The sequence below is a fragment of the Carcharhinus amblyrhynchos genome, chromosome 1, assembly GCF_965287045.1.
Source record: "Carcharhinus amblyrhynchos chromosome 1, sCarAmb.v2.hapA, whole genome shotgun sequence".
In the NCBI taxonomy this organism is placed as follows: Eukaryota; Metazoa; Chordata; class Chondrichthyes; order Carcharhiniformes; family Carcharhinidae; genus Carcharhinus; species Carcharhinus amblyrhynchos.
In genome coordinates, this window is record NC_137324.1 from 3,157,356 (window position 1) to 3,182,676 (window position 25,321).

General features: G+C 46.2%; 1 protein-coding gene across 1 annotated transcript in view; it reads right to left on the reverse strand.

Annotated features, from left to right (window-relative positions):
* Positions 1–929: 929 nt before the first annotated feature.
* LOC145348482 (zinc metalloproteinase-disintegrin-like protein H3) overlaps positions 930–25,321 on the reverse strand; it is a 180,365-nt gene continuing 155,973 nt past the window's right edge. Inside the window, exon 9 of the mRNA XM_080196673.1 lies at positions 930–1,076. Within this exon, the coding sequence (XP_080052799.1) occupies positions 930–1,076 (147 nt within the window). The remainder of the gene's footprint in view (positions 1,077–25,321) is intronic.

The window sequence follows — 25,321 nt, forward strand, 5'->3', positions numbered from 1 at the left end:
AAACTAGTATTAAGGGGCAAAAGCTCAAAATAAGGTTTTAAAGTTTATTTATTCGTGTCACAAATAGGCTTACATTAACACTGCAAGGAAGTTACTGTGAAAATCCCCTAGTCGCTACACTCTGGTGCCTGTTTGGGTACACTGAAAGAGAATTTAGCACTGCCAGATGGGCATTGCCCATGTACCCAGGTTGCCATTGCCTCAGAGCCCACATGGGCATTGCCAAGGGATGATCCCCCTTGCCCTCAGCCTGCCTGGGGAACCTGCTCCCTGTTTATGTGGAGCTTGTCTATTCCTCACTGGCGAGAACCTTTCCCAGCCAGGTCATAAAGTGGGGCGGGCCCATGCGATTGAGAGCCGAGCTCACTAAGCAGATGTTTAACAGCATTAAAATAAATTTCCATATATTAACCTCCCTCTTGCTCATTTCCGGCAAGAGGATGACCATGCCAGAAATCTGGTACTTGTAAAATGGCACCTGTTGTGAAAACCAGTGCCAATTGCGCTAAGTGCTTTACACTCAACTTTACAACAGTGGTAACATCGCTCCCTTAATGTTATTATAGGGCTTAAGGCTTTTATGTTGAATGAATAATGGGTGAGTGGGCATGGGAGAGGCTGGGGTTAAAGGATAAAATGGCTGAGCATATGGAGGTTACGTGTTTGGGGAGTGAATGAGAAGCTATAAGTACTGATGGGGAATAGGTGTGGAATGCTGAGGGAGATGAGAGCAATTAGGAGGATCAAGTTCCCAATTTAATATAAACAACCCAACAAGGACACTGGCCCAAGTCATGTTGAAGTCCTCATTAGGATCATCCACTCCACACTTTTTGAGGACATTTTGTAAATATTTCAACCTTGTTTTGAATTGGTGATGATATACGTTATCTCACATAAGATCCAACAACACTGTTTGATTATAGTTCTCACGTTAAAGTTTCAGTCATGATGCATCTTCTTGACCCTTCGGCACACGGACAATTAAAGCCTCTGGCATCATGTCCATATGCCAAATTGTGTCCCAGCGAATGGGACATGAGCATAGCACGCTGCTCAGTGTATGGCCGACGATCCTAAAAGGGAACAGAAAGAAATTTTGGTGAAAATGCGACAAATTTATCCTCGAATACCAATAATAAGACATTTCACAGACTCACATAAATGCTTCACACTGCCTCATCACAAGAAAATTGTACATAGATAGTATATTTGTAATGAACCTGGACTAGTAATCTAGAGGGTCAGATAAACATTCCAGGACATAGTTCCAAATCCCACCAAAGGAATGTTGGGGGTAGAATTTATATTCAATTAATAAATCAGCAGCTGAAAGCTAATTGCACTGTTTTTGTTATTAATTTGTGGGAGATGGGTGTCGCTGCTGGCCAGCATTTATTGCCCATCCCCAGTTGCCCAAGGCAGTTGAGATTCAACCATTTTGCTGTGGCTCTGGAGTCATATGTAGGTCAGACCGGGTAAGGATGGCCTGGCAAGCCATTCAGTTCAAGGGCAATTAGAGATGGCCAAAAAATCCTGGCCTTGCCAGAGCTGGTGTGTCTCAGGAAAAATAGAGCAGGATAATGATATAGCTCATAATACCCAGAGTGTGGCAGAAAGGGCCAGGAAGTGCTTAAACATTGAACAGGGTAACAAGAGATCAGGGCAGAGATTGCAAGGAATATAAAAAAAGATAGAATTAAAGGCTCTGTCTGAAAACGGACAAATAAGCTGCTTCAGAGTTGTTGGTGGGGTGGGGGGGTGCTGGTGGGGAGCGATTCTCCCAAAAGTGCTGAATTGGTGGGAAAACTGTTCTAAATCCCAACTGTTCAGCTTCTCACCCGAATCTCCGCACTCTGTGCAATGCAGAGGTGCCAGTCGTGAACCTCACCCCTGGGGGGTGGAGGGGTAGAGCCTATTCGCACCAGAGTCTGACAGTTCTGAACTCTGCGCGTGCGCAATGGTCCTGATCTGTCCATTTCCCCATTTGCTGGACAGTTTGGGACCCCATCAGTGCTGCCCCTCCAGCTCCCCCCCCGCCCCCACCCACAGTCCCCACAACAATTCCCAGACCAGCCCTGACCCCCCTCTCCACCCTGCAGTGCCACAATGCACAGCCCAGCACCCCCCTCCTTCCCAGCAGTGGTGGTCCCCCTACCCCCGCCTCATCCCAGCAGACCCCTCTCGCTGACTCCTCCTCTGGGGTCAGACCCTCCCCGGAGGCACTCCTCCCTGCCTTCCCGGCAGACCACACCCTCCCCCCGCCCACCCCCAGCCTGCTCCGATAACTGGCCTCCCTCCATCCCAGGTCGATCGCCATACAGAGTGGTACCAGAGCCCCCCCATCCTCTCTGATCACCCCGAGGCCCCACCCACAATTTGGCACTACCCGATGCCCAATGAGCAATGCCAAGGTGCCCCCATTGGCACTTAGCCCCTTGGACAATGCCAGGGAGCACAGACTGGCACAGGGTGTCCATGCCCAGGGAGAGAATTGACCTTCGTGCCTTAGAGAATGAGACTGGGCAAATAACAATGGGGAACCAGGAAATGGCAGGTGAATTAAATGAATACTTTGCATCAGTCTTCACTGGAGAAGACACTAATAACATTTCAGCAATACTAAATAATCAAGGGGTAAATATAGGGGGGGGTGGTAGGGAATAAGTACAATAACTATCAGTAGAGAAAACTTATCAGGGAAACTAATGGGGCTAAAGGCTGATAAATCCCCCAAACCTGATAGATCATTTCTCAGGATGCTAAGGGAAGTAACTACAGAGATAGTGGACACACTGGTAATAACACACCAAAAATCCTTAACTCCTGGAAAAGTCCTAAACAATCGGAAAAATGCCAATGTAATACCTTATTAAAAAAGGGGGGAGATAAAAAAAAGGTAACTATAGGCCAGTAAAATTACTATCCGTCACTGGGAATTAGAAACTAGAAAGAAACTTTACAGTGCAGAATGAGGCCATTCAGCCCATTAAGTATGCACAACAACAATCCCATCCAGGCCCTATCCCTGTAATCATACATATTTACCCCACTAATCTCTCTAAACTATGCATCCCGGGATACTAAGGGGCAATTTAGCATGACCAATGTACCTAACCAGCATGTCTTTGGACTGTGCAAGGAAACAGGAGCGCCCAGAGGGAACTCATGTAGACAAGGCAGAACATGCAAACTCCACACAGACAGCGATCCAAGCCAAGAATTGAACCAAGGTTCCTGGAGCCATGAGACAGCAGTGCTAACCACTGAGCTACCGTGCCACCCACAAATGTTAGAGTTCATTATAAAGGTTGTAATAGCAGAGCATTGAGAAACACGCAATATAATCCAACAGAGTCAATGTGGCTTCATGAAGGGGAAATCATACCTGACAAATTGATTAGAATTTTTTGAGGTGGTAATAAGCAGGGTAGGTAAAGGGGACCCAGTAGATGTGGTATAATAGGATCCCCAAAAAGGGTTTGATAGGCACTGCACAGAAGACCACTTAATAAGATAAGGGCCCAAGGTGTTGGAGGTAGGATATAAGCATGGATAGAGGATTGGCTAACTGATAGAAGTCATGATGTGGGTATGCCGGCATTGGACTGGCGTAAACACAGTAAAAAGTCTGACAACACCAGGTTTTAGTCCAACCGATTTATTTGATCAAATAAATCGGTTGGACTAAAACCTGGTGTTGTCAGACTTTTAACTGATAGAAGCCAGGGAGGTGGGATAAGAGGGCTATTTTCAGCATGGCAACCTGTAACTAGTGGAGTGCCAAAATGATCAGTACTGGGCCTACAATGGTTTACAATATATATTAATGTCTCGGAGGAGGGAAGTGAATGTCCTATTGCCAAGTTTGCAGATGACATAAAAATCGGTGGGAATGCAAGTGGTGTGAGTCTACCGAGGATATAAACAGGTTAGGTGAGTGGGGACAAACTTAGCAGATGGAATACAATGCATGAAAATGTGAAGTTTTACACTTGGGTAGGAAGAATGAAGGTGCGGAATATTATTCATGATGTAGAAAGGCGGCAGAAAGCTGCAGCACAGAGAGGGTTTTGGGGTCCTTGTGCATTCATCACAAAAAGCTAGCGGGCAAATTCAGCAGGTAATTGGGAGGAAAATGGAATGTTGGTCTTTATTTCAAAGTTCCAGAGCAAACACGACACTACACAACCCTGCCATAGCAACCTCTGCAAGACATACCGGATCATTGACACGGATACCACCATCACACATGAGAACACCACCCACTAGGTACATGATATATACTTATGTGACTCAGCCAATGTTGTCTATCTCATACGCTGCAGGAAAGAACGTTGGTGAGAACATGCAGACGCTATAACGGATGAACAGAAACCATGCGACAGTCACCAGGCAGGACTGTTCCCTTCCTGTCGGGGAACACTCAGCAGCCAAGGGCATTTAGCCTCTGATCTTCAGGTAAGCATTCTCCAAGGTGGCCTTCAAGACACACGTCAACACAGAATTGCCAAGCAGAAATTGATAGCAAAGTTCCACACACATGAGGATAGCCTCAACCGGGATCTTGGGTTCATGTCACACTATCTGTAACCCCCAGCATCAGGCCTGGGCTTGCAAAATTCTACTAACTGTCCTGGCTTGAGACAATTCACACTTCTTTAACCTGTGATTATCCCTCTCTCCACTCACAATGTCTGGGCCTGTAAAGACTTGATTACCTGTAAAGACTCACATTTCAACCATTATCTTGTAATTGTGTCTCTGTGTACAAAGAACAAACAACAAAGAACATCCCAGCACGGGAAACAGGCCCTTCGGCCCAACGAGCCCGCGCCGCCGCATCTTCCCACACCTACCGTGCCCCGTGTGTATGTGAATGGTACCCCTAATGTAGCCAGATTCAGGGGAGAATAGTGTCAATTTGGTAAAACCAATCAGCCTAAGAGCACATCTTTGGGGTGTGGGAGAAAACCGGAGCACCCAGAGGAAACCCACGCAACCACAGGGAGAATGCGCAAACTCCCACAGACACCGGCCCAAATCCATGTATCTGCACAGCTAGCAGTGATAGTCACTGAGCTGTTGTGGTGCCCATCTGCTGGTCCAGGATTAAGCACACACAACGACGCAAAGTACTAGGCCACTCCCAGAACCTCCAAGAGCAGCCCACGCACGACCCACCGTGTGCATGCCCCTTGTTTGACAACAAGGTGGACCGACCCTGTGGAATAAAAAGACAAAACGTTAACATGTAATATTACATTTCCAGTGTCGTCCCGAGGCTCTGACCCTATTTAATACTGTCTTCTATAACCCTCCATCCCTGTTTCGCTCATGTGTCTATCTAAGTAAACCTTAAACAAGTCCAACGTGCCTGCCTCCACCACCTTACTTGGTAGCGCATTCCATACCCCCACAACCCTGTGTGAAAAACCTTCCTCTCGTATCCAAATTATACTTCTCCCCCCTCACCCTAAGATCGTGACCTCTCGTGATAGTTGTCCCCAATCTAGGGAAAAGCCTACCACTGTTGACTCTATCTATTCCCTTCAGTATTTTATGCACCTCTATCAGATCCCCCCTTAATCTCCGTCTTTCTAAGGAAAAGAGCCCCAGTTTTTCCAACCTTTCCTCGTAACTCAGTCCTTCCATGCCAGGCAACATCCTGGTAAACCTCCTCTGCACCCTCTCCAGGGTCTCCACGTCCTTCCGGTAGTAAGGTGACCAGAACTGGACGCAGTACTCCAAATGCGGTCTAACCAATGTTCTGTACAACTGAAGCATTAGACGACAGCTCTTATACTCTATACCCCTTCCTATAAAGGCTAGCATTCCATAAGCTTTCTTCACAACCTTCTCTACTTGTGTTGACACCTTCAGACACTTGTGCACCTGCACTCCCAGGTCCTTCTGTATTTCTATACTCTTAATCGGTCTACCTTTTATCACGTAACTCCTCCCTGCATTATTCCTTCCAAAATGCATCACCTCGCATTTGTCAGGATTAAATTCCATCTGCCATCTATCTGCCCAATATACCAACCTATCTATATCCTGTTGTGTCACCTGACAGTCCTCCTCAGTATCTGCCAATCCTGCCATCTTGGTGTCATCTGCAAACTTGCTGATCACACCACATACGACCTCTTCCAAGTCGTTTATATATACTACAAAGAGGAGAGATCCCAGTACTGAGCCCTGCGGCACACCACTGGTGACTGGCCTCCAGCCAGAAAAGGACCCCTCGACAACTACCCTCTGTCTCCTATTACCCAGCCAGTTCTCAATCCACCTAGCTACCTGTCCTTGTATCCCATGTGCCTTAACCTTTTCTACCAGCCTACCGTGAGGGACTTAGTCAAACGCCTTACTGAAATCCATATAGATGGCATCAATGGCTCGCCCATCGTCAACTGTTTTTGTCACCTCCTCAAAGAATTCTACCAGATTCGTAAGGCAAGACCTCCCCCGAGCAAAGCCATGTTGCGTATCCCTAATCAGATCGCAACGCTCCAAATGTTCATGCATCCTATCCCGAAGAATTTTTTCCAATAATTTTCCTACCACCGATGTCAAACTCACTGGTCTATAATTTCCAGGGTTATCCCTACGACCCTTTTTAAACAGCAGTACCACATTTGCTACCCTCCAGTCTTCTGGGACCTCACCTGTGTCCAAAGAAGAGACAAAGATTTGCATCAGAGGCCCAGCAATTTCATCTCTCACCTCCCGAAGCAGCCTGGGATAAATACCATCAGGCTCCGGAGCTTTATCAGTTTTTATGCTACCTAAAAACCTGAGCACTTCCTCCCTCGTAATGGATATTTCCTTCCACTGATCTACAGCTCCCTCCAAGACACTACACGACACCAAACCCCTCTCCTTCGTGAATACTGACGCAAAGTATTCATTCAGGATCTCCCCCATTCCCTCCGACTCGATACATAGCTCCCCTCCTTTGTCCCGAAGAGGACCAATTTTCCCTCTAACCACCCTCTTGTTCCTAATATAAAAGTAAAATGCCTTTGGATTTTCCTTAATCCTATCAGCCAAAGTCATTTCATGCCCTCGTTTTGCCCTTCTAACTCCCCTTTTAAGCTCCCTCCTGCTCTCTCTATATTCCTCCAGCACACTCTCCGTTCCCAGTTGTTTCGACCTAACATATGCCTCTCTCTTCTTCCTGACCAAGTCTTCGATACCCGCTGTAATCCACGGCTGTCTAATCCTGCCTTTCCCATCCTTCCTCTTTACCGGCACATGCTTTTCCTGCAACATTATCAGTTTGCCCTTGAAAGCCTCCCACTTACCAACCGTGGACTTGCCAGCTAACAACCCCTCCCGATCAGTGTCCTTCAGCTCCCTCCTAATCCGGCTATAGCTCGCCTTCCCCCAGTTCAGCACCCTACCCTTCGGACAGCGCTCATCCCTTTCCATTTTTATCCTAAAGTAGACGGACTCGTGGTCACTGTTAGCCACATGTTCGCCTACTGCAACCTCAACCACCTGCCCTGGCTCATTACCCAACACTAAATCCAGTATAGCTCCCTCCCTAGTCGGGCTAGTTACGTACTGCTCCAAGGACCTTCCAACACACATTTTACAAACTCCTCTCCCTCCATACCCCCAGCTCTAGGCACCTTCCAATCCACTCCAGGAAGATTAAAGTCACCCACTACAACCACCTTATTCTTTCTGCACCTATCTAAAATGCCTCTGCAAATACCTTCCTCCACTGACCTCGGGCTGTTGGGTGGCCTATAGTATACCCCTAGCATCGTAATCTCTCCCTTTTTATTCCTCAACTCCACCCACAGTGACTCGATCCCTAACTCCTCCATATCGTCCTCCCTCTGCACTACTGTGATGTGCTCCTTTACTAACAGCGCCACCCCACCACCTCTCTTCAACCCTCCTCTGTCACACCTAAAACACTTATACCCAGGAACATTCAGCTGCCAATCCTGCCCTTCACATAACCACGTCTGCTGTGTTTGTGAACCCAACTCTCCACTCACCTGATGAACATAAGAAATAGGAGCAGGAGTAGGCCATCTAGCCCTTCGAGCCTGCCCCGCCATTCAATAAGATCATGGTTGATCTGAAGTGGATCAGTTCCACTTCCCCGCTTTCTCCCCATAAACCTTAATTCCCTTGTCTATCAGAAATGTATCTACCCGTGGCTTAAATATATTCAACGAGGCAGCCTCCACCACTTCAATGGGCAGAGAATTCCAGAGATTCGCCACCTTTTGAGAGAAGAAGTTTCTCTTCAACTCTGTTGTAAACTGCGCCCGCCCCCCCCCCCTGTTATTTTGAGGCTGTGCCCCCTTGTTCTGGTTTCCTTTCTAAGTGGAAAGAATCTTTCTACCTCTACCCTATCTAGCCCCTTCATTATCTTGTAAGTCTCTATAAGATCCCCCTCAGCCTTCTAAACTCCAACGAGTACAGGCCCAGTCTATTTAATCTCTCCTCATAAACTAACCCCCTCATCTCCGGTATCAGCCTGGTGAACCTTCTCTGTACTCCCTTCAAGGCCAATATATCCTTTCGCAAATAAGGGGGCCAAAACTGCACACAGTACTCCAGCTGCGGCCTCACCAGTGCCCTGTACAGTTGCAGCAAGACCTCCCTGCTTTTATATTCTATCCCCCTCGCTATAAAGGCCAACATTCCATTCGCCTTCTTGATCACCTGCTGCACCTGCAGACTGGGTTTTTGCGATTCGTGCACAAGGACCCCCAGGTCCCTCTGCACTGTAGCATGCTGCAGCTTTTTGTCCTTGAAATAATATTCCTTCCTCCTGGTATTTCTGCCAAAGTGGATAACCTCACACTTGCTAATGTTATACTCCATCTGCCAGGTCCTCGCCCACTCACTCAGCCTATCCAGATCCCCCTGCAGACTTTCCACATCCTCCATGCAATTCGCTTTTCCACATGTCATCAGCAAATTTTGTTACCCTACACTCAGCTCCCTCCTCCAGATCGTCTATGTATATGGTAAATAGTTGAGGCCCCAGCACCGATCCCTGCGGCACTCCACTAGTCACCAACTGCCAACCAGAAAAGCATCCATTGATTCCAACTCTCTGCTTCCTATTAGATAACCAATCTTCAATCCACGCTAACACTTTGCCCCCAACTCCATGTACCCTAACCTTTTGCAGTAACCTTTTGTGAGGCAACTTACCGAACGCCTTCTGGAAATCTAAAAACACTACATCCACTGGTTCCCCTCTGTCTACCACACTAATCACATCTTCATAAAAATCCAGTAAATTCGTTAAACATGACTTCCCCTTCACGAATCCATGCTGCGTCCGTTTGATCGAACCGTTCTTTTCCAGGTGCCTCGCTATTTCTTCTTTGATGATGGATTCGAGCATTTTTCCAACTACAGACGTTAAGCTAACTGGCTTGTAGTTCCCTGCCTTTTGCCTGCTACCTTTTTTAAACAGCGGCGTAACATTAGCTGTTTTCCAATCCTCCGGCACTTCCCCAGAGTCCAGTGAGTTTTGATAAATAATTACTAAGGCATCTGCTATTACTTCTGCCATTTCTTTCAGAACCCTGGGATGCATTCCATCCGGTCCCGGGGACTTGTTCACCTTTAGTCCCATTAATCTATCAAGCATTATCTCTCTAGTAACAGTAATTGTATTAAGGGCCTCATCTCCTACCAACCCTCTATCTTTAATATTTGGTAAGCTATTCGCGTCCTCCTCCGTGAAGACCGACACAGAAAACTGATTTAAAGTCATAGCCATTTCCTCGTTTCCCACCATTAAATCCCCCCTCTCATCCTTCAAGGGTTCAACATTCACTCTAGCCATTCTCTTCTTGTTTATATGTTTGTAAAAACTTTTACTATCATTTTTTATATTTAGAGCTAGTTTAGTTTCATTGAAGAAGCAGTGCTCTAAAAGCTCCTGATGCCCAATAAACCTGTTGGACTTTAAACTGGTGTTATGAGACTTCTTACTGTGTCCACCCAGTCCAACGCTGGCATCGCCACTTTATTTAAAGGGAATGGAGTATAGAAATAGGAAGTCTTGCTAAAGTTGTACACAGCGCTAGTTAGACCCCACCTGGAATACTGTGAACAATTTTGGTCTCTTATCTAAGAAAAGATACACTGGCATTGGAGACAGTCCAGAGGAAGGTAATAAGATTTATCCCGGGTATGTCATCTTCCAGAATCTTCTTTCTCCTTTATCTTCTATATTCAGTATCCTCTGTTGGTACCTTTACAATTGAGATGAGGCTTTCTTTTAAGACATAAATATGGCTGTTATGCTGTCTCTCCCTCAAGCTATGAACTGTTGCCAGCAGAAGCGGTGGCTGTCTGGCCACTTGGAACTGGGAGCTGTGACTTTAAGAACATAAGAAATAGGAGCAGGAGTAGGCCATCTAGCCCTTTGAGCCTGCTCCACCATTCAATAAGATCATGGCTGATCTGAAGTGGATCAGTTCCACTTTCCCGCTCTCTTCCCATAACCCTTAATTCCCTTGTCCATCAAAAACCTATCTACCTGTAACTTGAATATATTTAGCGAGGTAGCCTCCACCACTTCAACGGGCAGAGAATTCCAGAGATTCACCACCCTTTGACTGAAGAAGTTCCTCCTGAACTCCAATCTAAACTGCGCCCCCCGCCTTATCTTGAGGCTGTGCCCTCTAGTCCTGCCATCCTTTCTGAGCGGGAAGAATCTCTCTACCTCTACCCTATCCATCCCTTTCATTATCTTATCCGTCTCTATAAGATCCCCCCTCATCCTTCTAAACTCCAACGAGTGCAGACCCAGTCTATTTAGTCTCTCTTCATAGTCCAACCCCCTCATCTCCGGTATCAGCCTAGTGAACCTCCTCTGCACTCCCTCCAAGGCCAAAATATCCTTGCGCAAGTGCAGCGACCAAAATTGCACACAGTACTCCAGCTGCGGCCTCACCAGTGCCCTGTACAGTTGCAGCAAGACCTCCCTACTTTTATATTCTATCCCCCTCGCGATAAAGGCTAGCATCCCATTCGCCTTCTTGATCACCTGCAGACTGGGTTTTTGTGACTCATGCACAAGGACCCCCAGGTCCCTCTGCACCGTAGCATGCTGCAGCTTTTCGCCCTTTAAATAGTAATCCCTCCTACTATTGTTTTTGCCAAAGTGGATAACCTCACACTTGCTAACATTATAACATTATTTTTCAAACAGGAGGCCTGTGACCAGTGGTGTGCCAAAGGGATCAGTGCTGGGTCCACTGTTATTTGTCATTTATATTAATGATTTGGATGAGAATATAGGAGACATGGTTAGTAAGTTTTCAGATGACACTAAGACTGGTGGCATAGTGGACAGTGAGAAAGTTATCTCCAATTGCAACAGGATCTTGGTCAGTTGGGCCAGTGGACTGACGAACGGTAGATGGACTTTAATTTCGGCAAATGCGAGGTAATGCATTTTGGTAGACTGAACCAGGGCAGGACTTACTCAGTTAATAGAACATAGAACATTACAGCGCAGAACAGGCCCTTCGGCCCACGAAGTTGCGCCGACCAGTTAAAAAACAATGACCCACTAACCTAAACCAATCCCTTTTCGTCCATAAACCTATCCACGGATCTCTTAAATGCCCCCAAACTAGGCGCATTTACAACCGCAGCAGGCAGGGCATTCCAATCCCTCACCACCCTCTGGGTAAAGAACCTACCCCTGACATCCATCCTATAACTACCCCCCCTTAATTTAAAGCTATGCCCCCTCGTGCTAGCTTTCTCCATCCGAGGAAAAAGGCTATCACTGTCCACCCTATCTAAACCTCTAATCATCTTATATGTTTCAATAAGATCCCCTCTTAGCCGCCTTCTTTCCAGCGAAAACAACCCCAAATCCCTCAGTCTCTCCTCATAGGACCTCCATGGTAGGTTAATGGTAGGGCGTTGGGGAGAGTTACAGAACAAAGAGATCTAGGGGTACATGTTCATAGCGCCTTGAAAGTATAGTGTCAGGTGGACAGAGTGGTGAAGAAGACATTCAGCATGCTTGGTTTCATCGGTCAGAACATTGAATACAGGAGTTGGGACGTCTTGTTGAAGTTGTACAAGACATTGGTAAGGCCACATTTGGAATACTGTGTGCAATTCTGGTTACCCTATTTTAGAAAGGATATTATTAAACTAGAAAGAGTGCAGAAAAGATTTACTAGGATCCTACGGGGACTTGATGGATTGAGTTATAAGGAGAGGCTGGATCGACTGGGATTTTTTTCTCTGGAGCATAGGAGGCTGAGGGGTGACCTTATAGAGGTCTATAAAATAATGAGATGCATCGACAAGGGAGATAGTCAATATCTTTTCCCAAAGATAGGGGAGTCTAAAACTAGAGGGCATTGGTTTAAGGTGAGAGGGGAGAGATACAAAAGTGTCCAGAGGGGGAATTTTTTCACACAGAGGGTGGTGAGTGTCTGGAACAAGCTGCCAGAGGTAGTCGTAGAGGTGGGCACAATTTTATCTTTTAAAAACCATTTAGATAGTTACATGGGTATGATAGGTATAGAGGGATATGGGCCAAATGTGGGCATTGGTATTAGCTTAGGGGTTGAAAAAAAATAAGGCAGCATGGACAAGTTGGACTGAAGGACCTGTTTCTATGACTCTATGATGCTATAAAATAACGAGGGACATAGATCAGCTAGATAGTCAATATCTTTTCCCAAAGGTAGGGGAGTCTAAAACTAGAGGGCATAGGTATAAGGTGAGAGGGGAGATATACAAAAGTGTCCAGAGGGGAAATTTTTTTCACACAGAGGGTGGTGAGTATCTGGAACGAGCTGTCAGAGGTAGTAGAAGAGGTGGGTACAATTTTGTCTTTTAAAAACCATTTAGATAGTTACATGGGTATGATGGGTATAGAGGGATATGGGCCAAATGCGGGCAATTGGGATTAGCTTAGGAGTTTTAAAAACAAAGTGCGGCTTGGACAAGTTGGCTGAAGGGCCTGTTTCCATGCTGTAAATCTCTATGACTTCTATGACCTCTGTGTTGAGGAACAGAAATTTGAAACAAAAAGAAAAGATGCAGAGATGGCAGATGAGTGCACATTAGTGCATAAATTGAAATCTAGCTTCCGACAACAATTTCATTCTGAGAGGGATAGAAATTGGGAGAGAGGGAGACCCTTCAATGAAAAACAACTGGGGACAGTTTACCACCTGTGAAAAAAGAAATTAAAGAGAGTGGAAAAGAGGTGAAAGACCTCAGGTGTTTTCACTGTGGTAAGGTGGGACACACAAAGGCACAGTGCTGGAGGCTTAAGAAAGGCACTAGAAAAAATGATGTGGTAAAAGAGGCTCAACCAGTGGAATTAGTTAAAACAGTGAAGGAAATCCCAAGAGAAGTGGAGTAGTGAGCCATCTGTCTCAGGAACAAAGAACTGAATTGAAAGATTTGTTATGTGCCATGAGGCTCTTTGTGGAAATAGAATGGGGAGGACAAATGACACGGTATATGAGGTTGACATAGGGAGTTTTGTTCCAATAAAACAACACTCCTATTGGCTTAATCCTCTCAAAGGAGCACAGGTTCAGAAGGAAATGGAAGTGATGCTACAACAATTCATCACAGAGCCGAGTCAAAGCGAGTGGAGTTCGCCGATTGTTTGGTCCCCAAACCTGGTGGTACTCAATGATTCTGCGTACATTATCGGAACGTCAACTAACTCATATCCAATTCCAAGGCTGGAGTATTGTGTGGAAAATGTAGGACAAGGATCTTACATTACAAAGTTGGACTTATTCTGTGGTTACTGGTAAGTTTCTCAGAAGACTAAGAAAATTTGGCATGTCAGCTACGACTGTCACCAATGTTTACAAATGCACCGTAGGAAGTATTCTTTCTGGATGTATCACAGCTTGGTATGGTTCCTGCTCTGCCCAAGGTCGCAAGGATCTACAATAGGTGGTGAATGTATCCCAATCCATCAAGTAAACCAGCCTCCCATCCATTGACTCTGTCCACACTTCTCACTGCCTTGACAAAGCACCGCATAATTAAGGATCCTGCGCACCCTGGACATTCTCTCTTCCACCTTCTTCCTTTGGGAAAAAGCTGCAAAAGTCTGAGGTCACATACCGACTCAAAACAGCTTCTTCCCTGCTGCTGTCAGGCTTTTGAATGGACTTACCTTGCATTAAGTTGATCTTAAAGACTTAGCTATGACTGTAATGCTACATTCTGAACTCTTTTGTTTCCTTCTCGATGAACGGTATGTTCTGTCTGTATAGCACACAAGGAACAATACTTTTTCACTGTACGTTAATACATGTGACAATAATAAATCAAATCAAATCGAAATCAAATCAAGCACCTTTGTCAGAGACAGCAAAAGAAGTTTCAGCTTTTGTAACCTCAAATGGGATCTATCAATTTAAAGTGATGACCTTTGGGATGAAAAACACACCAACTACTTTTCAAAGGCTTATGAACAGAGTTGTTGCAGGATTGACTAATTCTGCTGTCTACATAATGTGGAGTTGCCAATGTTAGACTGGGGTAGGCACAGTAAGTAGTTTCACAACACCAGGTTAAAGTCTAAAGTCTTATTTGGCAGCACAAGCTTTCTGAGTGCTGCTTTTTCATCAGGTGAGTGAAGAGTTCATTCACAAACAGGGCATATATAGACACAAACTCAGTTACAAGATAATGGATGGAATGCAAGTCTTAGGTAATCAAGTCTTTTCAGGGACAGACAATGTGAGAATGGAGAGAGGGTTAAGCACAGTTTAAAGAAGTATAAATTGTCTCCAGCCAGGCCAGGCAAATCGTGGAGGTTACAGATGGTATGACATGAACCCAAGATCTGTTTGAGGCCGTCCTCATTTGTGCGGAACTTGGCTATCAGTTTCTGCTCAGCGATTCTGTGTTGTGTATCATGAAGACCACTTGGAGAATGCTTATCCAAAGATCAGAGGCTGAATGCCCGTGACTGCTGAAGTGTTTCCTGACAGGAAGGGAACACTCCTGCCTGGTGATTGTTGAGTGGTGACCATTCATTCGTTATCGCAGCGTCTGCATGGTCTCGCCAACGTACCATGCCTTAGGATATCCTTTCCTGCAGCGTATCAGGTAGACAATGTTGGCCAAGTCACAGGAGTATGTATCATAGAATCATAGAGCCCTACAGTGCAGAAAGAGGCCATTCGGCCCATTGAGTCTGCACCGACCACAATCCCACCCAGGCCCTACCCCTGTACCCCTATGTATTTTACCCGCTAATCCCTTTAACCTATGCATCTCAGGACACTAAGGGGCAATTTTTTAGCATGGTCAATCAACCTAACCCGCACATCTTTGGACTGTGGGAGGAACCAGAACGTTCGGAGGAAAAGATCATTCCAAAGATGTGCGGGTTAGGTTGATTGGCCATGCTAAAATTGCCCCTTAGTGTACTAGGATGCTTAGTTTAGAGGGATGAGCAGGTAAAATATGTAGGGATATGGGGGTAGGACCTGGGTGGGATTGTGGTCGGTGCAGACTCGATGGGCCGAAGGGCTTCTTTCTGCACTGTAGGTTCTATGATTCTATGAAACCCATACAGACACGAGAAGAATGTGCAAACTCCACACAGACAGTGACCCGAGCCGGGATCCAAACCAGTCCCTGGAGCTGTGAAGCAGGGGTGCTAACCACTGTGCTACCGTGCTGCCCATATGCCTTGTTGAAGGCTCCAGAAAAGATATCGTAGCTCCGGGGAAGTACTGGACGATAAAGGGTACTCTGCTTGCCGTAAGGAGGTCTGTGTGGTTTTTCACTGTGGCCTCCACAACCCTCTGTGGCAATGAGTTCCACAGCTAACTAGCACATCTTTCGGATTGTGGGAGGAAACTGCACACCTAGAGAAAACCCATGCAGACATAGGGAGAAGTCCAAAGATGTTGCCCCTCAGTGTCGTGAGATGCATAGGTTAGAGGGATTAGCGGGTAAATATGTAGGGATATGGGGGTAGAGTCTGGGTGGGATTATGATTGGTGCAGAATTGATGGGCTGAATGGCCTCTTTCTGTACTGTACGGTTTCTATGATTTCTATGATGAGCGTACAGACTCACGTGAGACTGTGCTACCAAATAAACCTGTTGGACTTTAACCTGGTGTTGTGAGAGTTCTTACTGTCCCCTTACATATCTTTGTGTCATTCACAAATTTAGCAACCATGCACTCAGTTCCATCTTCCAGACCATTAATGTATACAGTGAAAAGACGTGGTCCCAATACTGGCCCCTGTGGAACACCAGTAGTCACCAGTTGCCATCCTGAAAAGGATTCCCTTATCCCTACGAAATTTGGCAAGTTCGCTCTGACTCCCATCAACTTTTACAGTTGCACCAGAGAAAGCATTCTTTCTGGTTGTATCACAGCTTGGTATGGCTCCTGCTCTGACCCAAGGCCGCAAGGAATTACAAAAGGTCGTGAATGTAGCCCAATCCATCAGTAAACCAGCCTCCCATCCATTGACTCTGTCTACACTTCCCGCTGCCTCGGCAAAGCAGCCAGCATAATAAAGGATTTTGCGCACCCTGGACATTCTCTCTTCCACTTCTTCCATCGGGAAAAAGGTACAAAAGTTTGAGGTCACGTACCAACTGACTCAAGAACAGCTTCTTCCCGACCGCTGTCAGACTTTTGAATGGACCTACTTCGCATTGAGTTGATTTTTCTCTACACCCTAGCTATGACTGTAACACTACATTCTCCACTCACTCATTTTCTTCTCTATGAATGGTATGCTTTGTCTGTACAGTGCACAAGAAACAATACTTTTCACTGTATACTCATACATGTGACAATAATAAGTCAAATCAAATCAAAATCAGATCATTGTCTCTTAGCTTATGTAGCAGCCTCTTGCAGGGTATCTTGTCAAAGGCTTTCTGAAAATTCAGATACGTCCACTGGCTCTCCTCTGGCTCTTTTGTCTAACTTCTTTGTTACCTTCTCAAAGAATTCTATCAGATTTGTCAGACATGACTTCCCTTTGACGAAGCTGGGCTGACTCAGCCTTATTTTACCATGTATTTCATAGAAACATAAAAGATAGGAGCAGGAGGAGGCCATTTGACCCTTTAAGCCTGCTCCACCATTCATTATGATCATGGCTGATCATCCAACTTAATGGCCTAATCCTGTCCTTTCCCCATAACCTTTGACCCCATTCGCCCCAAGTGCTATGTCTAGAATATATTCAATGTTTTGGCATCAACTCCTGTGGTAATGAATTAGACAGGATCACCACTCTTTGGGTGAAGAAATGTCTCCTCATCTCCATCCTCAATAGTCCACTCTGAATCCTCAGACTGTTCTGGACTTCCCCACCATTGGGAATATCCGGCCTGCATCTACCCTGTCTAGACCTGTTAGACTTTTAGAACATAAGAACATAAGAAATAGGAGCAGGAGTAGGCCATCTAGCCCTTCGAGCCTGCCCCGCCATTCAAGAAGATCATGGCTGATCTGAAGTGGATCAGTTCCACTTTCCCGCTTTCTCCCCATAACCCTTAATTCCCCTGGCTATCAGAAACCTATCTACCCATGACTTAAATATAGTTATCAAGGTAGCCTCCACCACTTCAACGGGCAGAGAATTCCAGAGATTCACCACCCTTTGACTGAAGAAGTTCCTCCACAACTCTGATCTAAACTGTCCCCCGCCTCTTATCTTGAAGCTGTGCCCTCTAGTCCTGCTATCCTTTCTAAGCGGGAAGAATCTCTCTACCTCTACCCTATCCATCCCCTTCATTAAATTATACGTCTCTATAAGATCCCCCCTCATCCTTCTAAACTCCAATGAGTACAAACCCAGTCTCTTTAGTCTCTCTTCATAGTCCAACCCCCTCATCTCCGGTATCAGCCTAGTGAACCTCCCCTGCACTCCCTCCAAGGCCAAAATATCCTTGCGCAAGTGCGGCGACCAAAACTGCAGACAGTACTCCAGTTGCGGCCTCACCAGTGCCCTGTACAGTTGCAGCAAGACCTCCCTGCTTTTATATTCTATCCCCCTCGCTATAAAGGCCAACATTCCATTCGCCTTCTTGATCACCTGCTGCACCTGCAGACTGGGTTTTTACACTCATGCACAAGGACCCCCAGGTCCCTCTGCACCACAGCATGCTGCAGCTTTTTGTCTTTTAAATAATAATCCCTCCTACGATTATTTCTCCCAAAGTGGGTAGCCTCACACTTGCTAACATTATACTCCATCTGCCAGGTCCTCGCCCACTCACTCAGCCTATCCAGATCCCTCTGCAGACTTTCCACATCCTCCACGCAATTTGCTTTTCCACTCATCTTCATCACATTGAGATCCCCCCCTCATTCGTCTGAACTCCAGCAAAAACAATCCTAAACTAGTCAATCTCTCCTCATACATTAGTCCCACTAACCCCACAATCGGCCTGGTAAACCTTCGCCACACTCCCTCGAGAGCAAGAACATCCTTCCTCAGGAAAGGAGACCAAAACGGCACACAATACTCCAGGTGTGGCCTCACCAAGACCCTGTATAATTGCAACAACATATCCCTGCTCCTGTACTCAAAACCTCTGGCAATGAAGGCCAATTTACCATTTGTCTTCTTTACCGCCTGCTGGAGCTGCATGCTTACCTTCAGTGACTGGTGCACAAGGACACCCAGATCCCTCTGCACACTCCCCTCTTCCAATTTACAGCCATTCAGGTAGTAATCTGCCGCCTTGTTTTTGCTTCCAAAGTGAATGCCTCATATTTATCCAAATTATTGATTTACCCACGCACCTAACCTGCCCAGATTATTCTGAAGGATCTCTGCATCCTTATCAGTGTTCACCCTCCACCCAATTTAGTATCATCTGCAAACTTTGAGATGTTAGATTTTATTCCCTCATCCAAATCATTGATATATATATTGTGAATAGTGGCACCCCGTGGCACCCCACTAGTTACTGCCTGCCAATTTGAAAAGCACCCATTAATTCCTACTCTTTGTTTCCTCTCTGCCAACCAGTTTTCTATCCACCTCAATACACTTTCCCCAATCCCATGCCCTTTAATCTGCACAATAATCTCTTATGCAGGACTCTGTCAACGCTTTCTGAAAGTGCAAATATACCGCATCAACTAGCTTCCCCTTGTCAACTCTACGAGTTACATCTTCAAAGAATTCCAACAGATTTGTCAAGCACGACTTCCCCTTCACAACTCCATGCTGACTTTGTCAGATCCTGTCACTGCTTTCGAAATGTTCTGCTATAATATCCTCGATAATGGATTTGAGAATTTTCCCCACTACTGATGTTAAGCTTACTAATCTACAATTCTGTTTTCTTTCTATCTCCCTTTTTGAACAATGGAGTGGCATTCGTTACCCTCCAATCTGTACAGACTGTTCCAGAGTCTATAGAATCCTGCAAGATGACCACCAATACATCCACTATTTCTGAAGCCACTTCCTTAAGTACTCTGGGATGTAGATTATCCGGCCCTGGGGATTTATCTGCCTTCAATCCCATTGATTTTCACAGCACCATTTTTCTACTAATATTGAGCTCCCTCATTTCTTCCCTCTCACTAAATTTTGTATTGTCCAACATTTCTGGCATCTGGTTTGTGTCCTCTTTTGTGAAGACAGAATCAAAGTATATATTCAGTTGTTCAGCCATTTCTTTGTCCCCTAGTATACATTCCCCAAATGTATCCACGTACTCCACAATTTCATCCTTAATAATGGACTCCAAGATCTTACCCATGACCGAGGTCAGGCTGTCTTGCCTCCAATTTCCATCTTCTGCCTCCCTTTCTTCTTAAACAGCGGTGTTACATTAGCCTTTTTCCAGTCCTCTGGGACCTTCCCTGACTCCAGTGATTCCTGAAAGATCACCACTGATGTCTCCACAGTCTTCTCAGCTATCTCCTTCAGAACCCTGGGTGTGGTCCCTCTGGATTTATCCACCTTCAGACCTTTCAACTTCCCTAGCACCTTCTCCTTAGTGATGGCCACCACATTTCCTCTGCCCTCCCCCCCCCAACCCCCGACTCTCTTGAAGTTCTGGCATGTTACTGTTGTCTTCTACCGTGAAGACTGATATAAAGTCCCCATTCAGTTCCTCTGCCATTTCTTTGTCCCTCACACTACTCCTCCAGCCTCATTTTCCGGCAGTCCAAAAAAATTCTTGCAATCTTCTTTCATATTACTGGTTAGCTTATTAATTGTCCTCTACTCGCTTTTAAAGGCTTTCCAATCCTCTGGCTTCCCACTATTTCTCACTCACATTGTGCTCTTTCCTTTGCTTTTCTGCTATCCCTGACTTCCTTTGTCAGCCATGGTTACCTCAACCTCCATGAACATGCTTCCTCTTCCTTGGAATGAATTTGTGTGGTGCCTTCTGAATTATCCCCCAAAACTCCTGCCACTGTTGTTCCACAGTCTTTCCTGCTGTGTTCCCTTTCCAATTAACTCTGGCCAGCTCTTCCTCATGGCCGTATAGTTTCCTTTATGCAATTGTCACACCTTTATCTCCAATTCCAATATCTCCCTCTCAAAGTGCAAGGTGAATTCTGTCATATTGTGGTCACTGCCCCAAGGGGTTCCTTCATCTTAGTTCCTTGATCAAGTCTACCTCATTACACATCACTGGATCCAGAAATGCTTGTTCCCTGGTGGGCTCTAATGCAAGCTGCTCCGAAAAAAATTCCATAAATTCTTTATCTTGGAATCCGTTACCAACTTGATTTTCCCAGTCCACCTGCACGTTGAATTCCCCCATGATTACTGTAATGTTGCCTTTCTTCTACACCTTTTCTATCGCCTGATATATTTTCTGTCTGACATCCTGAATACTGCTAGGAGGCCTGTACATAGAAACATATAGGCATAATGGGCCCTATTTTACCATTTTGATTCTAAGTGCTGGGCAACTTGAAACTGGGAGTTTTAGGCCTGTTCTGAGGCACCCTCATATGGATTCAGCCTGCAAAAATATCAGCAATTCCAAATCGTGCTACACAAGTACGTGGGCGGGGTTTAATACACCCAAAACCCTGCAGTTCCGATCGAAGCCTCCAACTGCGCATGCACAAAAAAAAGATAGAACGATGCTCTCCTCCCACATCCCTCCCAGGCTGGATAATGTCTCCTCTTGGCCCCCACTGACATTGCCCCATCCCCTCCCAACATTACTGACCCTAGCCCCCTGCCACCCAGACTGATTGCAGCCCCCTTCCCCTCACCAATCTCAAACAGAGTGGCAGCGGCCCTCCCCGTTTCCCTCCATCGATCACATGTAGAGTGATTTCCCCTCCCTCTCCACCTCACCCTAGACCCTCCTGTACAAGGCCCGCCATCTCCTCCGGACTCCGATGGCTGTATGACACCTCCCTTTCTCTTCCCTGTCCCCAATCATTGAGTCACTGATCCACCCCCATCAGCATATCTGCAAGTGCTCACTTGCCTTCTCCTCAATGCTAACAAGCAAACTGCATGTAATTTGCTGGAATGCTCTGCCAACTTGTCTGTCGCTGATCTGCCCTAATGAGGGGCAGCTCCATAAAAATGGCAAAGATGGACAGGTAGGCAGGCAATGCAGAAGAAAGATGACCAAACGACCAGTCCCCAGATTTACTGAAGGTGACCTCGGGAGGCCGCTGGATGCAGCAGAGGTGAGGCGGGACACCCCCTTCTCCCCAGTAGGACGCAGACCCAGGGGGGTCGATGGCAATATGTACTGGGAGGCTTTTACTGCTTCCTTCGGTGCCAGGGCACTGTACCCCACAACTGGGAAGCAGTACCGCAAGAAGGTCAATGACTTCATCCAGGCAGCAAGGGTGAGTGCTGAACCCCATCTAGCATATTCCCCCAAATCACTCCCAGATCCTCCCACCCCAGCATCCTGCATGCTTCCAGCCCCTGAGCACCAGCGCCTCCTTCCTTCTCCCTACCCCAACAAGAGCCCCACTGTGATTACCCTCTGAGGACCACCTCCTGATACTCTGTAGGAGTCATGCCATAATTTCTTTCATGGCTATGTCCCCACAGGAGAAGGCTGACCATAACACCCGAGAGATGGCAAAGACATAGAACATAGAACGTAGAACATAGAACATTACAGCGCAGAACAGGCCCTTCGGCCCACGATGTTGCGCCGACCAGTTACAAAAACAATGACCCACTAGCCTATACCAATCCCTTTTCGTCCATAAACCTATCCAGAGATCTCTTAAACGCCCCCAAACTAGACGCATTTACAACTGCAGCAGGCAGGGCATTCCAATCCCTCACCACCCGCTGGGTAAAGAACCTACCCCTGACATCCGTCCTGTAGCTACCCCCCCTTAATTTAAAGCCATGCCCCCTCGTGCTAGCTTTCTCCATCCGAGGAAAAAGGCTATCACTATCCACCCTATCTAAACCTCTAATCATCTTATATGTTTCAATAAGATCCCCTCTTAGCCGCCTTCTTTCCAACGAAAACAACCCTAGATCCCTCAGTCTCTCCTCATAGGACCTCCCCACCATACCAGGCAACATCCTAGTAAACCTCCTCTGCACCCTCTCCAACGCCTCCACATCCTTCTTGTAATGCGGGGACCAGAACTGCACACAGTACTCCAAGTGCGGCCGCACTAGAGTAGTGTACAGTTGCAACATTACACTGCGACTCCTAAATTCAATCCCCCTACCAATAAACGCCAAGACACCGTACGCCTTCTTGACAACCTTATCTACTTGATTCCCAACTTTCAGGGATCTATGTACACACACACCTAGATCCCTCTGTTCATCCACACTATTCAAAGTCCTCCCGTTAGCCCTATACTCGACACATCTGTTGCTCCTACCAAAGTGAATTACCTCACACTTCTCCGCATTAAATTCCATCCGCCACCTCTCGGCCCAGCTCTGCAACCTATCTAAGTCTCCCTGCAGACTATGACACCCTTCCTCACAATCTACCACACCTCCAACTTTGGTGTCATCAGCAAATTTACTAATCCACCCAACTATACCCTCATCCAGATCATTAATAAAAATTACAAACAACAGTGGCCCCAAAACAGATCCCTGAGGCACACCACTCGTAACTGCACTCCATGATGAATATTTACCATCCACCACCACCCTCTGTCTCCTATCTGATAGCCAATTCCTGATCCAACTTCCTAGATTACCCACAATCCCATACATCTGCATTTTCTGCAGAAGCCTACCATGGTGAACCTTATCGAACGCCTTACTAAAATCCATGTATACCACGTCAACTGCCTTACCCCCATCCACCTCTTTGGTCACCTTCTCAAAAAACTCAATAAGGTTAGTAAGGCACGACCTACCTGCTACAAAACCATGCTGACTATTTCTAATCAATTCATTATACTCCAAATAACTATAAATCCTATCCCTAATAATTTTTTCTAAAACCTTGCCCACAACAGAAGTAAGACTCACCGGTCTATAATTCCCGGCAAAGTCTCTGTTCCCCTTCTTAAACAATGGGACAACATTCGCTATCCTCCAATCCTCCGGGACTACACCAGAGACCAATGACGACCTGAAGATCTGAGCCAGAGGCTCTGCAATCACCTCTCTAGCCTCCCAGAGAATCCTAGGGTAGATCCCATCCGGACCAGGGGACTTATCTATTTTCAGCCCCTCAAGAATTCCCAGCACATCCTCTTTATCAACCGTAATACTGTCTATTTTACACCCCTGCAACCCAATGTCCTCCTCAGCTATATTCATGTCCCCCTGCGTGAACACCGAAGAGAAATATTGGTTCAATACTTCTCCAATCTCCTCCGGTTCCACACACAACTTCCCCCTGCTGTCTGTAACTGGCCCTAATCTTGCCCTGACCAACCTTCTGTTCTTGACATACTTATAGAACGCCTTAGGATTCTCCTTAATCCTATCAGCCAAAGTCTTCTCATGTCCTCTTTTAGCCCTTCTCAACTCACTCTTCAACTCCCTCCTAGCCAATCTAAAGCTTTCTAGTGCACTATCTGAGCCCTCCAATCTCATCCGAACATAAGCCTCCTTTTTCTTTTTAACCATCGACTCAACTCTTTTAGTGCACCACGGTTCCCTAGATCTACCAAATCCACCATGCCTGACAGGGACATACCTATCAAGGACTCGCAGTAGCTGCTCCTTGAAAAAACTCCACATTTCAGACGTTCCCAGTCCCTGTAATCCCCTAATCCAATCCATGCTTCCTAATTCACTCCTGATAGCCTCATAATCGCCCTTACCCCAGCTAAAATTGCTGACCCGAGGTTCATGCCTATCTCTTCCCATCACTAAGGTGAACGTAACCGAATTGTGGTCACTATCACCAAAATGCACACCAACTTCCAAGTCTAGCACCTGGTCTGGCTCATTTCCCAGCACCAAATCCAATATAGCCTCACCTCTAGTTGACCTGTCTACATACTGAGACAAAAAACCTTCCTGCACGCTTTGTACAAACACTGACCCCTCTAGCGAGCTAGAACTATAGCAACTCCAATCAATATTCGTAAAGTTAAAGTCCCCCATAACAATTACCCTATTACTTTCACTCCTAACCAGGATTGGTGAGACAGGGGGTGGTGAGCCAGACCTCCAGGTCCTCACCCCCTTTAAAGAGCAGGTGTTGGGAGCTGTCCAGGGAAGGGGAGATGCGGGCTGTCAGCAACAGCATGGTTGGGCTAGAGCCAAGAAATAAGCAGCTGTCAATCCTCCACTCAATTTGAGGCAACTTTAAGGGGCATGAGTTTGGATGCATGAGGGGCAAAGTTTAAAGGAGATGTATGAAGCATGTTTATTTGCACAGAAATGGTGGAGGGTGCCTGGAACTTGCTGCTGGGGGAGGTCATGGAGGCAGATACGAGAGTGACCTTTAAGTGGGGAGTGTGGGTATAGAGTAGATATGCATTTGGGGTAGTCCGTGACTATATGATAGTCTGGGGAAAACAAGAGTCTGTAACATCTAGTGAAGGGCACATTCAACATGACACTTAATTGGAGATTTAATTCAAGCTGCTCAAAGCCCTTCCAAAGCAGCTGTGATTAAAGTACAAGCCCATTGAAAAGTTAGAGGTCAGGCACAGAGAGTTCTAACGTGGTGTCATCCAGATTCGAAACATTGGCTCGATTCTCTCCCACAGATGCTGTCAGACCTGCTGAGATTTTACGGCATTTTCGGTTTTTGTTTTTTATTCTCTTCAGAGTGGCCACCTCAGTATCCATCAAACAAGCTTAGCTATTAGCATGAGGTCACCAGCAATTTGAGGCCAGTTATGCACAGTTGTGGAACAAGGAAA